Source organism: Corvus cornix, chromosome 6, assembly GCF_000738735.6.
Source record: "Corvus cornix cornix isolate S_Up_H32 chromosome 6, ASM73873v5, whole genome shotgun sequence".
Classification (NCBI taxonomy): Eukaryota; Metazoa; Chordata; class Aves; order Passeriformes; family Corvidae; genus Corvus; species Corvus cornix.
The window spans coordinates 25,362,367-25,377,004 of NC_046336.1; the positions used below are offsets into that span (position 1 = coordinate 25,362,367).

Consider the following 14,638-nt stretch of genomic DNA (forward strand, 5'->3'; position numbering starts at 1 on the left):
GTAAGTCATTATCACTGCTAAGTCCTCAGTCTGTAACAAAAACGATGGCCATGTTCCTGGCACATATTATATTTCAGGTGAACTTGTTTTGGCTTAACTTCTGTGACATTTGCACAGCCATTCTGTGGAAACCTTAGGTATTTCAAATATGAATTGAGAAACTTGTTCTGTTCCAGGTTGGTATTTTAAAACGTGTGAAAGTGTTCCTACAAATTAAAAAAGTACCTTCAAATATTTCCCTCATGTTTTAAGTATGTTTGCCTCTTGAAGAAAACAATCCCCCTATCATTCCAGTAAAAGTTCATTAAACTTCCATTCATATGCAAATTCAAATCATATGACGTGTTCGTTGTGCTTTCATGGGTAAGGAGATGAATCTCAAGTTACATGCCCTATAAATTGGACCATTTAATGAGTCATTCTTAATTCACACTGGAGCTGCTAGGTAAGTTGACCATCTTTAGATAGGTTGTTGCTTAAACTATGTTCAATCTATTAAACGGTATCACACAAAACTTTCCAATTTTGATGTGTGTGTATCAACACTTTTATTAACAATTTCACCTCTTTTTATAGATTGTATCACCTGAGGTGAAGAGATGCTAAAACATGGATGCTGCAATAGAAGAATAAGTTTTAGCAATTGTTTTGCTCTTAAACTGAATGACAAAGACAGCATGTCCCACTTTGTCTTAAACATTCTCTCGCTAAAGCAGCCATGTGACTACTGCTCTCCTGTAAAATTAAACTATAACTTTTTGCATGGGGAAAAATGGCATGTAATGGTATATGATGTGGAGAAGAGCTTTGAAGGGGATGGTTTGGGTTTTTGCTCTGTAGACTTTTGTAGGCTTAGCAGACTGTCTTTTGGAAAAACATTTTAATTGTTTGAAATAAGATAACTTTGGAACTATGTGGATTTGCACTGCAGACAAAGGTTACCATATATAAGACTTCACACCCAGAAAAATTCTAAAACATTCTTTCTTTTTTTAAATGCAGGACTCTACACTGGAGAGTAAACCAGTCTGGTTTACCTTTAAATGATGCTGTCTCCACAGCTGCACAAAATCTTAGCAGTAGCTTTTTTCCTGCTCCCATTCTGTGCTCAAGGTAAACCTGCAGGGCTTCTTTCACGGTTCCCTTTCAAGCCTTTTTTCGGAGGTGGGCTTGATGAAGGACAGATACCAGGTACATTAAGTTATCTCCATTTTTGCCTGTTGTGCTCTATTTTTATCCTTTGTAAACTCAGTGCTATCTACCATAATCTGATGCGTGATCTACTTGAAATAAAATAATCAGAACTTTATTAATTCTTTATATGAAGTAAGATGCTTAAATCTCTATTTAATGCTGCAGTGGTTCAATTCACAGAGAAAAGTTTAGATTTTTCCATAGAACAAGAAACTTGTGGCTGAGTGCTAGGTTGGAGCTGTAAGCAAGTGCTTGAACAGCCTCAAGGATTCTGTTGAGGATTTAGTCTCTGCACACAGTTAAAAATCAACTAAACCTACTGCATGAGTGCCAGTGTTTTGCCTGGACTGGTTCAGTCACTTAGAGAGAAAACTAACTGTTTGCCAGTTCCAGTTTTCCATAAACATCCCTGATCTGCAGGTGATACCCAGGAACTTATCCCCTATCCTTACAAAGATCAATGTGTGAAGACACCCCTGTTTAAAACACAGCAGTAAACTAAAACATGTCAAGCAAATATTTTTAAAGTTCCTATTAATTTCCTATGATGAGCTCTGCTTTATTTGGAAGCCAAGACTGGAACTGTAATGCAAAGTGCGTAATAGCTGGTTTTATTCACAGATTTCACACCTCCGGCTGCTACTGAAAATGGGGACATCATCCATCAATTAGAATATCGGATTTCCAGACTGGAAGGAGGTATTTTATCTGCCTTTATTTTCTGCTGCAGCTGGGTTAGTGGGGATAGACTAGATGGGCAAAAATGGCTTCTTAGGGAAAAAAGGCAGAATTTTCTTCAGTCTTTGTTGCATTCCTTTTTATATCGTCTTCACTGGTATATCATTGAGTGAAAACTTTCAAATGGGGGAGGTGGGAATTAGATTTTCATAACTACCAGGAGACACCTGGGTAACAGCTCTGAGGTATGAGTGCAAGCAAGGCAGGAATGTACCAGGTTAAAGGCCCTGCTCCATGCACACCTTGTGCCCCAACAGACAAGCTGAGCATTAAAAACATTCTATGACAATCAGATCAAATCTAAGATCCCGCTCCCTCAAGAACACTGGTATACTGCAAACCACCTCAGGGTCTTACAGTCTCAAAGAAAATCACACACTTTTTCCAAATGTAGAATTCATCATTTCCTTCCCTCCTTCTCCAGCCTCTTTTGTGATTCTCCTGTTTCATTGTCTGTGTATTTATGTGTTTCTTCCCTTTTTCCCCTCCCCTCATTTTCAAATTTCTTCTGGCTTTTGGAGGTTGTAGTTTTTCCTCCTTTTTTTAAATCTTTGATTTCAAGTTCTCCTTCCTTTACCTTTTTCTGGGTTTAATTTAAAGTTATGGAGCAAACTAGTGGGAGTTAGAATTGGCAGCAAAGTGAGCACAAAACAATGCACAAATGTTTAACAGCTTTTCCCTTGTCTTGCAGTCCTGCTCTTGAATAAGATGATAACAGAGTTTCGAGGAAAAATATTTGCTACCAATGGGAAAAGAGCTGATTTTGATGCTACAGTGGAAAAATGTAGAGAGGCTGGAGGCTCTATTGCCACTCCAAGGAACCCTGGCGAGAATGATGCCATTCTATACTTCGTGAAATATTTTAACACCTACGCCTACCTGGGGATAAAACAATCTCTTATTCCAGGCAAATTCCAGCTCCTGAATGGTACTCCACTGAGCTATACTAACTGGTATTCAAATGAACCCTCTGGCCAGGGGGAGGAGGAATGTGTGGAGATGTACACCGATGGCACTTGGAATGACAAAAGGTGCAACAACAATCGTCTTATTGTCTGCCAGTTTTAGTGCTTCCCTTGCTGCTCTCTGGAATGTGCTTCCCTATCACTTGTCTCTTCACTTGTAGCTAGTGAACTTAGATAATGCACCATGAAAAAATAAAATCCACTCTTCCCCAGTACGATTTTTCTTCTATCCAAATGCCAGCCATAAAGAGGAAACTGTATAGTGAAAGCAGTGCCCATTTTGTCTGTTTTGTTACCCACTGAGTGTCTTAATACTACTGCCTATGGCAGTATTCCTACTGCTGATTTATCACAAGACCAAAAATTAGAGTTCTTGGCCGCATAACTAAAGTGATTTGCACCCACAAGGTCTTCCAGTACCCCCTTACCCATGAGCCTCTAAGTTGTATTTTGATCCCTTTCTGAAAGTTTCTCTCACCAAAACTCCCCATACAGACACTCTGCTGTTGCTCAGCCCATGTTGCTTTGGCCACCCTCACCCCCAACAGGTGTCCTGAAAGGAGACATGAGCAGTGCTGCTGGGATGACACAGAGCCACCTCCCTTACAGCTCCCACTGGAAAACTTCAGACTCAGCAGGTCTTTAACCTTCATGCGCCTCAAAAGTGGTGACCAGAAGCCACCTGTTAGCAATTCCTAATCCCTTTCCTGACTCCAAGAGGTAGCAGCACAGGAAGACCAAGGTCCCCTGTCACAGGGGATGTGTGTGGAAGAAAACACACAGGAGCCAACAGGAGTTACTGTGCCTCTGTGGTTTAGGGAAGATCAGCAGAGCCCTGACAAGGTCAATTTTTTTAAGCTATATCGTCATGAGATTCAGATACAACTAATTCTGGGCACCACAGAGGGGCTTGTCAGACCCTCATTGGGATTCCCACAGGGCTAAGCTTGGTAGATGCCAAGTGACTTGTACTCAGCACTCATTGCAGAAGCTGCTCAGTCTTCACTACCCAGCTTAAGATAAAGGATTAAGAGAAATCCTTCTCAACTTTCTTGCTTGAGTCTGTTCACCTACTGAAGGTGAGAATTCCCCAGGTTTGGATTCACAGTTGTGCAGTATAGCTGCACACTCAGAGATACCCGATCTGGTTTCTTCCTTTCTCTGGGTCAGTGGACTTCAATATAGCTTAGGTAATGAAGGCTCTGCATCAGCTCCGTGACACGGTGCAAAGGCAGGTTGAGCATCTGGGGATGCCTCCACAAAGTCAAATGTCTATCAGTCACACTCATTCACACTTTGTTAGTCCCAGCTTGGTCACAGAAACCTGAGCAAGGACACATCCAGCTCTAGAGCCGGATCAGCTCCTCACACCCTCTGTGTGACAGAGAGACAGAACAGACAAAGTATGAACTTAACTGGGGAAGGAAGGTGTGCTCATAGCTGGGGTGAACCCAGGGGCCAGCAAAGGGGCTGCTTGGAACCTTATAGCTGTGCAAATCTCTGTAATTCCAGAGCAGCAACTTGCCATGCACAACATTCCTGCACTGGCTTAAATTCAGTTACAGGATTATTTTGAGACATGGTCTCACCAGCTGCTCTGTGACAAGGAATGGGTCCTCCTGGCCTCTTTTCAGCCCCCTGCTTGATGTCAGGGCCTGTGAATCATTATTGCTGTTTTTCTCTGAAAACTAAGCAGTCTGCCTTTTAGGTATTAGGAAAATTAATGCAACAGATCTAGTGTCAAACCAAGACACCTTTGCACATGCAGGTGGTCTACCTCCACAGGTAGACTCGATTATTCACTCCAGCAATATTCAAATCCTTCATCACAACACATACTAAATAGGAAACCCTGTTTCCAAGGGTTCCTGTTTCTATACAGCCATCTCAACATATGTAAAGATAAAACTTTTGTGAGCAAAGTTTATCCATGTGTCTGTTTGGCATGTGAGGAAATCTACAAGCTGTTAAGTAACACCTTATTTCTGGACAGCACACCCCAAATATAAATTACTGAATCCCATATCTTGTAAGGTCTAGACAGACTGCTCTGTTAACCCAGTTGAAAAAGGTATGTAGAGGGGAAATGAGGACTCAGGAGTCCATATGGCACTGTTTCACTTTCAAACTATTCTTACTCACATTTTGCAGCTCACCAGTATCTGCCTGCACCGATCCGCTCACCCGCTCAGTCTTCAGCCTTGCGTGACTCCTGTTGTGAAATTAACTCTGCCACGAGCACAAGGAAACAGGATCACAAGCATCATCTCATATAGTAGTTTTCCACTCGTTATATTCCAAGGAAGTTTAAGAAATTTACAATGATTAACATCAGCCTGAAAATTAAGTTGGACACACAGCCCACCACCACCAAATATTTAAAGCCATGGTAAGCTTTTTATTTTATCCTGCTTAACTCCAGGGGGTTACAGAGTTATCTCAAAATTAAAGCTATTTACAGGTGTGTGAAAGAAAGCAGCTACTTTCAGTGTTAGTCTAATGAATATGTGAACTTATTTTAAAAGTGTCATCCACCCTACCCTAACTTTAAATACTAGTTGTACCTTTAAAATCTGCCACTATTTGCAATGTATTTACTGGTACTTGTGGATACTCTGGACCACCCAGCCTGCTGACAAGCCAAACTGTGTGATGTTCCGTTTTCAGTCAATGGTGTGCACTTCCCACACTCAGTTGTGGGAATAATTGTACCACCACCAAGATTAAGTTAAAATTGTATTAATCTGAAGAGTTAGTAAAAGAACAGGATAAACACGTTTCTTGGAAAGTGACTTAACGAGGAATTTGATTTTAGCCAGATGAAATATTAGTGTCAAATATCAAGAGAGATGGAAGTCACTTGTCAGGTTTTGGGAGGAAAAGTGTTATTGATTCTGCCTCGTATAGTGGAAAAAATTATTCCACCCACTCACTAAGAATTGTTCAGAAAATTGTTTTTAATTCTATAAAAATATTCATCATGTGAAAAATTATTCTCAACAGCTGTTATTTTCTGTGAAAATACCCTAGTTCATATTTTCTCTGCTTTGTAAGAAACTGAAAAACCTATCAATGGTTGTGTGGCTTTGAGGTCTAAAGAGACATCCTTGCAATCTGAAGCTCTACACCCCTTTGAATGTATCCATTCCAGCACAGATATTTGCACAGATTTCATTGCTCTCACAACTGGGTTTTTAAGGCAGGCTGCAGTTCGGCCTTCACATCTTCTCTTGTCAAGAGACAAGGACCAGATGCAGCAGTGTGTTCAGGCAGGATGGCCACTTCTCAGGGACTCTGCAATACCACCTCCACAGCAGCGTGGAGAGGAGCCAGAGCTGGCTTAGCAAAGCCTCTGAAGAGGTCTCCATGTGCTCTTTGTGTAACAGACACTGCAGCAGCCTAAGTGTAGCTGTGATTTTTCAAGTATTTAAATAAAGCTAAGCTGTTAAGTAGCACTGGGTTGTTGAATGTACATAGGTGGAAGCGAGCTGTGTGTATGAACCCCTTGGAGCTGCAATAAACTTAGGGCCATCAGCCTTCATACTCTGAAGGCTGCACATGCTGCTCATAATAATCAGTCAGGATGAGCTAGTTAATCAGATTACTCGCTTCTGAGTAAATAAGATGATTTACAAGAAAAGCCCAAGTGGCTTTCTGGTGACAAACGGGCCCTCATTTTTCACTGTGCGTGGCTGTCTCCTAAAGCAGGCTGTGCATGTGCAAAGAGCCAGCTCTTGTTTTGCTGATCCCGAACAAACTGCAGTCGAGGTAGAGCAGCTCCTTCGGGAAGGCTTGTGCCGCTTTAAGAACACCAGGTGGGAGGCGGTAGAGGCACCACTGCGCAAACAAGTGCCCGAGCACCCTGCTGCACTCACCTGAGCCTCACACAGCCCAGGGGACCCTGCCCTGCCCTCCCTGTCCTCCCGCAGGTGGAGCGGCTGCTCTGGCACTCACTGCTGCTGCCTGGCAGCGCAGCATGGGCACCCAAACAAAGCTGCTCCAGCTCATGGGCAACACTTGCGAGATGCCTCAAGGACACTGAGGAGGTAAGAGTGGACAGAAAAGATCTGAATATCTACTTTCAGTTAGTCAGGTTGAGAAAGGTGAAAAAATTCAACACAAATTCAACTGCTTCCATGCTTTTCTACAGAAGTGAGGGGACAACTAAATTATTTCTAATTTGGGTGAAAGGTTGTCGGCAGAGAAGATATGAAGAATATAGGGCTCCTATTCATATAATTAATTTTAAGTGCAAAGTAGTTCGCTAAATGGTTAAAATTATGTCTATAAGTGGACTGCATACACCTCCAGCTTGTGTAAGTGCATTCCAAAGTGTTTAAAGTCTAAATATTTCAGAACAGGAAATGTCTGTGACTCAGATATAGGTACCTCCTCACTGCTACACATTCAAGAATCAGAAATTTAACAGACGTATGTCACAATGTGTTATCTATGAGAGCAAATAAAGCCATCTTATTAGACAAAATACAAAAAAAATCTGAATTTATACGTCCAGAAAAGGGAGATTTATGCATACTTTTAATAGCAGCTGGGAAACTCCTCTTGCATTTTTAACTTTTATTGTAATCACCTGATCCCTTTGGAAGTGAGGTGAAACTAAAGGCATGATCATCTTAATCACAGTTTGCTATACTAGTCTTGCATATCAAATATTCTCTGTCTGCATCATAATTTTTGTTTTAAAAATTTCCCCCAGGTGTCATATATTTAATTTCTGCACCCAAATTTCACAATGTTTAAGATATTTTAAGCCAAATTTTTATCCTGTAGCGACTTTACTCACAGAAAGATAAATATACACAGATTTGACTTAAAAATAACCAGACTAAACTGCTTCATGCCTTATAAAGGCTGAAATCCTTTAAAAAATGAATACTGAAATAATTGTGATTAGCACTTTAGTCACTTGCTACTTGTAGAGGGAGATATTTACAACAAACAAATTCAGTGAAATTTCCGTTAACATTTTAATGATTCTGAGAGTTGTCATACACTCTTGGTTTGAAAGGTTTGGCCCTCCAGAGACAAAAGCAGCATTATTAGATGCTTCTAAGGTCTTTCATAGTTGAAAGGCAGCCTTTTCTCTAAGGTACCAAACTCATTAATTTGATTTCTGGTTCTTACAGGAGTTTGAAATGCCACTTTTAACTTGCAGTGTAGTTATCTCCTGATCATCACCCTCTTTTCAAGTCCATCACTGTGCCAGACATCCAGGTCTGAGAACTTTTCCCATTCCTAACATCTGCTACCTCAGTTTGTAAAACACAGTGATGGAAGGGGCAGAGGAATGAATTCACCTTCCCACAGTTGCACAGGGTTACAAGGCACACTAAGGACTCTGCAGCAGCAGTGCCTTCTTCAGAAAGCCCGTCATGGGTAATGATCTTGGAGTGTTAACAGGGAGCTGGCAGTTAAGTTAGAGACCAAGTACACAGTAACACTTGTTTTCCCCACTTGAAGGGTAAATATTTGTATCACTGACTGAGTGGAAAATGCAGCAGAACAAGTTCGTTGTTGTTGTTGGCTTACCCCTTTCAGCCTGTTCTTCCATTAAAATAAGTATGTGCCTGGGAGAAGAGAGGTCACACCTCTGCAGCATGGGAAGTGCTCCACAGCTCCAGTTGTGCTAAAGCAACTGGGAGCCCATCTTTGTATCTGACTGAGCAGCTCTCAGGTGGAGATAACAAAACCCCTCCCCACGTAAAGGGCTATAAGCCCTGTTTGTGGAAGATATTGGAAATTCAGTATGGTTCAGGTGGTTTTATCCGATATAATTAATAGCAGAATTTAGTGGAATTGCTGACCTCCTAAAATATCAAAAATTGTATAAAGATATCACTAACAATCAGTCTTTAATATTTCAGACATATGCTTTTGTTTTGTACTATTGATTGTGTTTTTCCATCCCATCTGACTGTATTCATTTCCATCAAACTTGGGACTGAGCACTGTCACTTGATTTCACAAAGGCAAGTCTTTGATTGACATTAAGTGCTGTAGCTACTAATCAGAATATCTTGCTACAAACAAAAGAAAATAAAACCATTCACTGATATAAAACAGGCCTTGCAGACTTCAATCCATTCTGCCTTTTGGTGGCTGTGTTTACAAATTCACTAGACTCCCAAAGTTTTAAAACTTGTTTTTCTGTTCCTATAGTTTAGCCAGTAGTACTAGATCTGTGACTTTCCCAAGCACAGAATAAAAATTATTACATGATAGCCAATAAATCTGTAGTTAAGAGGCCCATAAATTATATAAACAGGTGCCAGTTCAGATACCCGTTCATCTTTTAAACCTATGCAATACATTTTCAAAAAAACACAACTGAGAGCAAGCTACAGACTGAGAGGCCACCACCTCCCACAAGCATCTTGCTCAGGGGAGCTTCTCAAGTTACGATAACTGAAGTTACTCTAGGCTTCAGAGGGCTGTCTTGAACCTTCACACTATTTCTGTAGACTCCAAATAAGCCTTTTTTTTTCCCTAACAGGATTGCTACCTTCAGCATTTGTCCTCATTGGACATGGATGAATTGCAATTCCCCCCTCTTAGCTATGATAGTGGGATAAATACACCTGGGGGTTTTGTGAGGCTTTCCCTACTGTTAGCTCCCTAAAATCAAGATATTCATGTGTAATTTGGAGGGGGGCAGGGGAAGCAAGGTTAACAGAGAAAAACAACTGACTTTTCAGTCTATGTTCACTGCAGCTAGCAAAGATTACATTCAATACAGCAGGCAGGAAATGCATTCTTCAGTAGTTTCAGATGGTGGGAAGGACTGGGATGGATTCCTTGCAGGGCCAGAGGCCCCAAGGCCTCTGTCTCATCTGTATCCTGCCCACCTACTCCACTGCAAGACAGCAACCCATGACACAGAGTAAATCACTCTCTCCCTATACGTAGTTTTGCTTTTTTTCCTAATAATCAAAAGGTAAGGCTTCAAATCAAATGGTTCAACAGTATTTTCTGACTTTTCTATATTGCAGCAGGCTGTAAGCCAGCACACAGTACATCAGCTAAAAACACTACAGAGTAAGTCTTTTGTTTCCTGCTTGTGCCATGAGCTTAAAGTATTGCAACTCAAAAGTGAATCTTTGCTAAGATTAGGGGAGCAGTGAAGCAAACCACATTCTAAGAGGCATTTTTACAGGGCCTACTTTAGATTGTATTAAATATATGACGCTAGTGAAGAATACCAGCTTTGTTTCTAGAATTATATAATAAGTTTATACTTGTTTTCTCTGCAAGATTTAAGGATAGAATTGTGGTTTTACTAAGCAAATATTCTGTCCACTGTGCTAAGATTAAGCTGCCTTTAGCATCCAGAATGGTCTTTCATCAACTATAGTATAGAAAAAACTCCCATTTTAATTTGTATAGCCTTCAGGCAAATCTTAAATGAAACACTGGAAATTGGAGGTACAACCACAAATCACACCTCTAAGGTGCCTCTTTCTTCTCCCCTCCCCAAATGTCTTCTTTATTGTATACTTCTCTAAAGAAGTCATTTATTGTATTTCATTCGTTGTGTTCAGCTCAAATCCTTGCAGATGCCTTTATTCATCTACCCATTTGTTAAACTTAGGGATAGATCTAGAACATCCTTCAGTATAAAATATTTTGTAGTTTAGAGACCAGATTTGACATGCTTACACATTCACTGATGAGGGTTTTAGTTGAGATAAAGAACTCTCAAAGCTCCAGTGACAGTGTGTATTTATTCTGAAAGACTTTGTATTTCCAGAGCTGTGTTTTGGTTGACCATTTTGATTCATTCATACTCTCCCATAATCAAATACTGTCCCTGTGAGAAATACCCCATTAATAGAACAGTCCCCAAGACCCTTTTATAGCTGTGCTGAAGGGAACAGGCTGGCTGAGACAGGTCTGCAACATGCAGAAGGGCTCTGAGTCGTGGCCTGAGGCCTCTGCTGATTGCACAGCACCACAACTTCACTTGGCAGTGTTCTCTTTGGTATGAGTTCTGCTGTCATGAATGTACCTTATTTCTGATTATCTCACTAAAAATTCTGTCCTATAGTATTACTGACTTATGACACAACCCCCTTGTCACACAGGCATGTTACAAAGAGCTGTTGTATTCAGCCCCCCAAAGACAAAGTGACATTACAGGGGTCTTAAACCAAACACTGCATATTGTGCCCTAGGGCTGTGCAGCACTCACTCAGGCTGAGAAAAACCTTGGGACTTGAGAACACAAGTGCAGGAAAAGCATTGATTAGGTTAACAAAGAACAAATACATGCTTTGGAGACTTTATATAACACTTAGTATCACTTCCTAGCCACCAGCATCTTTTCTAGCTAAAGCCAGTGCAGCAAACAGCTCCTAAAGGTGAGCAAGGTTTTTGGCAAAGGAGCCACTGCTCTTTACAGCCTTGAACTACACATCCTCAACTCCTCAGAGCTGTCTCCACACTATCACAGACCTTCCCATCACTTCCCAATTGCTTCTGCAACATCATCCTCACCGAGGGCCAAGGAAGACAAGCCCAGCAGTGCTTCCCCCATAGAAGACCCATGTAGGGGTGTTTTTTCCAACCCTTGTTCCACTGCCAGTGGTACAATTGTCAGGACAGCAATTCCTTATCCAAGCATAGCCATATGTTGTGTCACCCCCACCAAGGGGTGAAGGAGAGGGATGCCTGTCTGTGTGCACAAACAGACCTCACCTTCCCCGCCTCAAACCACAGCATTTGCTTTCTCAGCACAGGATAAGAACAGAGCTTTCCTTCACTCTCAGCAACCAACGTGTCCTGGGATCTTTATTTCTTACGCAACATGGTATAAAGCCCAGCTGAAAATCACAGGAAGTTTTTGTGCAAATTTAACTGGTGTGACCTTTCCTCACAGCCAGAGTTTAAGGAAAGGGGCAATGCTCTGCTCTCACCCTCACCAGCCCTGGCTGCTGGCAGAACAGGGAAGGCTCTCACCGGATTTTTTTTTTTTTTTTTTTTTTTCCCCTAGAGCCAAACACTAGTGAGGAATCAATAGAGCAGAGAATGGGGACAGGGATTTCCCATGAAAACTATGACTTTTTAAAAAAGGATATTGCAACAAACTGAGACAGGAACAAGGAAGGGAATAAAATAACAAGAAGATTTGAAACAAACGCTGGAAAATGAAGCAAAAAGTAGCAACAGCAAGAGCCTAACAGAAGATGCCTGGCAGACAAAAAGGCAGGAAAAGCAAGTCAGAAACTAAGATATTTAAAAGAGTTAACTGATAAAGACATTCAAATTAGCAGGCAGGAGGCCCACCTGTGACATTCCCTCTGCAGCATCTGTAGGCAGCAGTGAAGCAACTCAAGAAAGCTCCCTGAGCAAAAAAGTCCCTCTCCCACAGCCTCTCCAGGTTAAAAACAGCCTCACACCTATATTCACCACCAGTCAGTGGGAAGAGAAGAACAATACCAAGGGGTGCCATAGGAACAGTCAGAATATCACACAGCCGGATGGGCTCCACAGCACAGCCCCCGTTAGCAGGTCAGAGCAGAAAAACACACACAAAATCAAGCAGCTGTTTTGTAGTTTGGGTGAAAACAGACACAGAGCACAGCCCACTTCAAGGAATGGACCTGGTGGGCAGCACATCTGTCACAGGGATGTGGCTTCACCAGTAAGGAGGCAGCAAATGTGAGAGCACTCCAGGGCCCAAACTAGGGCAGCTCCACCTGCATCCTCTGTACTTTTCCAGTGCTTGTAAGATTTGAGATTAATCTAACTAGAAAACGCCACAGCAGCCAAGCAGAGCTCTATTAGGATTCTGCTAATGGATAGGGAGGCTTCATTAAAGGGTATCATGGCCTAAATCCTCCAAGATTTTTTGCCAGCTATATAGTGAACCTCCTCACAATCCACAGCAAAAAAAAAAAAAAAAAAGCTAATGGCAATTTTAACACTGCAGTATACACAGTTGCTGGAAATTATTCAAATTTTCTACTCTCCCTAAACATACATATTCTATCAACCCATGTTTCCATCTTCACCTGTACATAAAGACCAGGATTTAGTAACAAAATCACAGTAAACCACACACTTGGACAAACCTGAGACCTCCTCCAGTGAGCTGTAGGCCCAATTCCCACACCGTAGGCAGCACTGCAGCCCCTCAGGAGACCTCCTGACTACTAGTACGAACAGTTGTGGAGAAGAAAACCTCTTCTGCCTCTAGCATCTCCTTTTATTCACCCACTGTACAGCTTCCAGGTGTGTGGGTCCTGGAAGAGGACTTGCAGTCCTTATGACTTTCAGGTGTGTGGGTCCTGTGGCAGGGATTGCACTGAACACTGCATTTCCTAGGACACACCTGTTAACACTTAACAAAATCAACATGATTTAACTCCTTTCTAAGCACCCTGCTCTTTCTAAAGCTTTATACATGGAAAAAGATAAAATATGCATTCTGATGGCAGTTCAATTTCCAGTTCTCCTTTCCATCATATTCTTGTATTTTCAGGCTTAGCTTTGATACATGTCAGTGTAGCAATCGTTTTGTGTAATGATGCTCTAAGTGGGAGAGGAGGGCCTTAAAAATCAAAATTTTAAAGCAAAAGGCATACCCAAGGGTCAGGAACAATGCTTCAGGGCAGACACCAGCATCAGCAACTACAGCTGAGCCAAAGGGGAAAAGCAGATTGATGCTCCATGGAAGCTCCTGAGGAGACAGAGGGAGACAAAGCAGGAGCTCTTCTGGGGTCTGCAGCCCAGGGAATGGGTTTGTTCTCCAGGCTGAGAAAAGAATAGGCCAAAGAGGCTGACACCCCTCTGCTGGCTAAAACAAACACATCTATTCAGACATAATTCCTATGTACAAGTAAATACCGCAGCATGTTTTTTGCTTTACAGCTTCAGACTCTTGACATGGAGGAAATCATGGTGGAAACAGTCTTGGCCCCATGGGAAATCCTGCTGGTCATTTTTGCTGCAGTGCTGGTAATGAGTTTCCTGATGCTGCTGCCGCCCGCTGCGGTGGTGATCTGGAGAATGAAGCGTGTGCCGCAGATCTCGCTGCACGGCTCGGTGTGAGCCAGCTCTGCTGCACCACCAGTGCTCTGGGAGGATGGCTCACATTGATGACATCTCTCAGGATCACTCTCACCACCTGTGATCCACCCAAAAGCACTGGGTTTACCAGTCTAATTCTACTAAGTTCCTGTGAAAAGAGGATGAGTGTGATTTTGTCGTCATGAACTGCAGTTCTCGGCACTTTGCCTTCCATTTTTTGGCCAGGTTGTAATTACTGTTGTTGGCTCAGTTCCTAGACTGAGTTCTTCTCTTGTGTTATAATGGAATGAAAGAGAAGCAAGGATAACGCAGCATTGTATTCCCTTAACTAATATCAGGAAATCCTCCCTCTCTACTGTTACACTGTAAATATTACCAAGCCTTTAGCTGACTGACAGTTATGCAGGTGGACTTATCAAAAGCATGCAGGATACTCTGGAGAGGCAGTAGTTTAGTCTGGTTGTATAGCAAAACCTAAAAATAAAATAAATATCAGAGAATGGTACCATAAATAAGCCTCCTCTGCATCTGTTGCCGGATCTGAAAACTTAATGCCTTAAAATGTTCTTCAGTTCTTTCCTCCAATATGGATTAATTTCTTTCCTTCTATATGAATTTTAATCTCTCCTCAACCCCCTAGTGCCAGAACACAAAGCCCCTCCATCCCAGGGCTAGAGCAGGAGCACAAGGGA

At 41.9% G+C, this 14,638-nt stretch overlaps 1 protein-coding gene and 1 long non-coding RNA gene across 2 annotated transcripts; both read left to right on the plus strand.

The window, feature by feature from the left end:
- The first annotated feature begins 972 nt into the window (after nucleotides 1-972).
- Nucleotides 973-3,165, plus strand: LOC104690216 (pulmonary surfactant-associated protein A-like). The gene is made up of 3 exons (XM_019286522.3): nucleotides 973-1,191; nucleotides 1,816-1,893; nucleotides 2,624-3,165. The coding sequence occupies exons 1-3, from the start codon at nucleotides 1,044-1,046 to the stop codon at nucleotides 2,998-3,000; spliced, it is 603 nt and encodes a 200-aa protein (XP_019142067.1). The 5' UTR covers nucleotides 973-1,043; the 3' UTR covers nucleotides 3,001-3,165.
- Nucleotides 3,166-6,597: 3,432 nt separating this feature from the next.
- On the plus strand, nucleotides 6,598-14,458 carry LOC120410230. The gene is made up of 2 exons (XR_005602217.1): nucleotides 6,598-6,943; nucleotides 13,788-14,458. It is a non-coding gene; the product is annotated as an uncharacterized LOC120410230 (long non-coding RNA).
- Nucleotides 14,459-14,638: the final 180 nt, after the last annotated feature.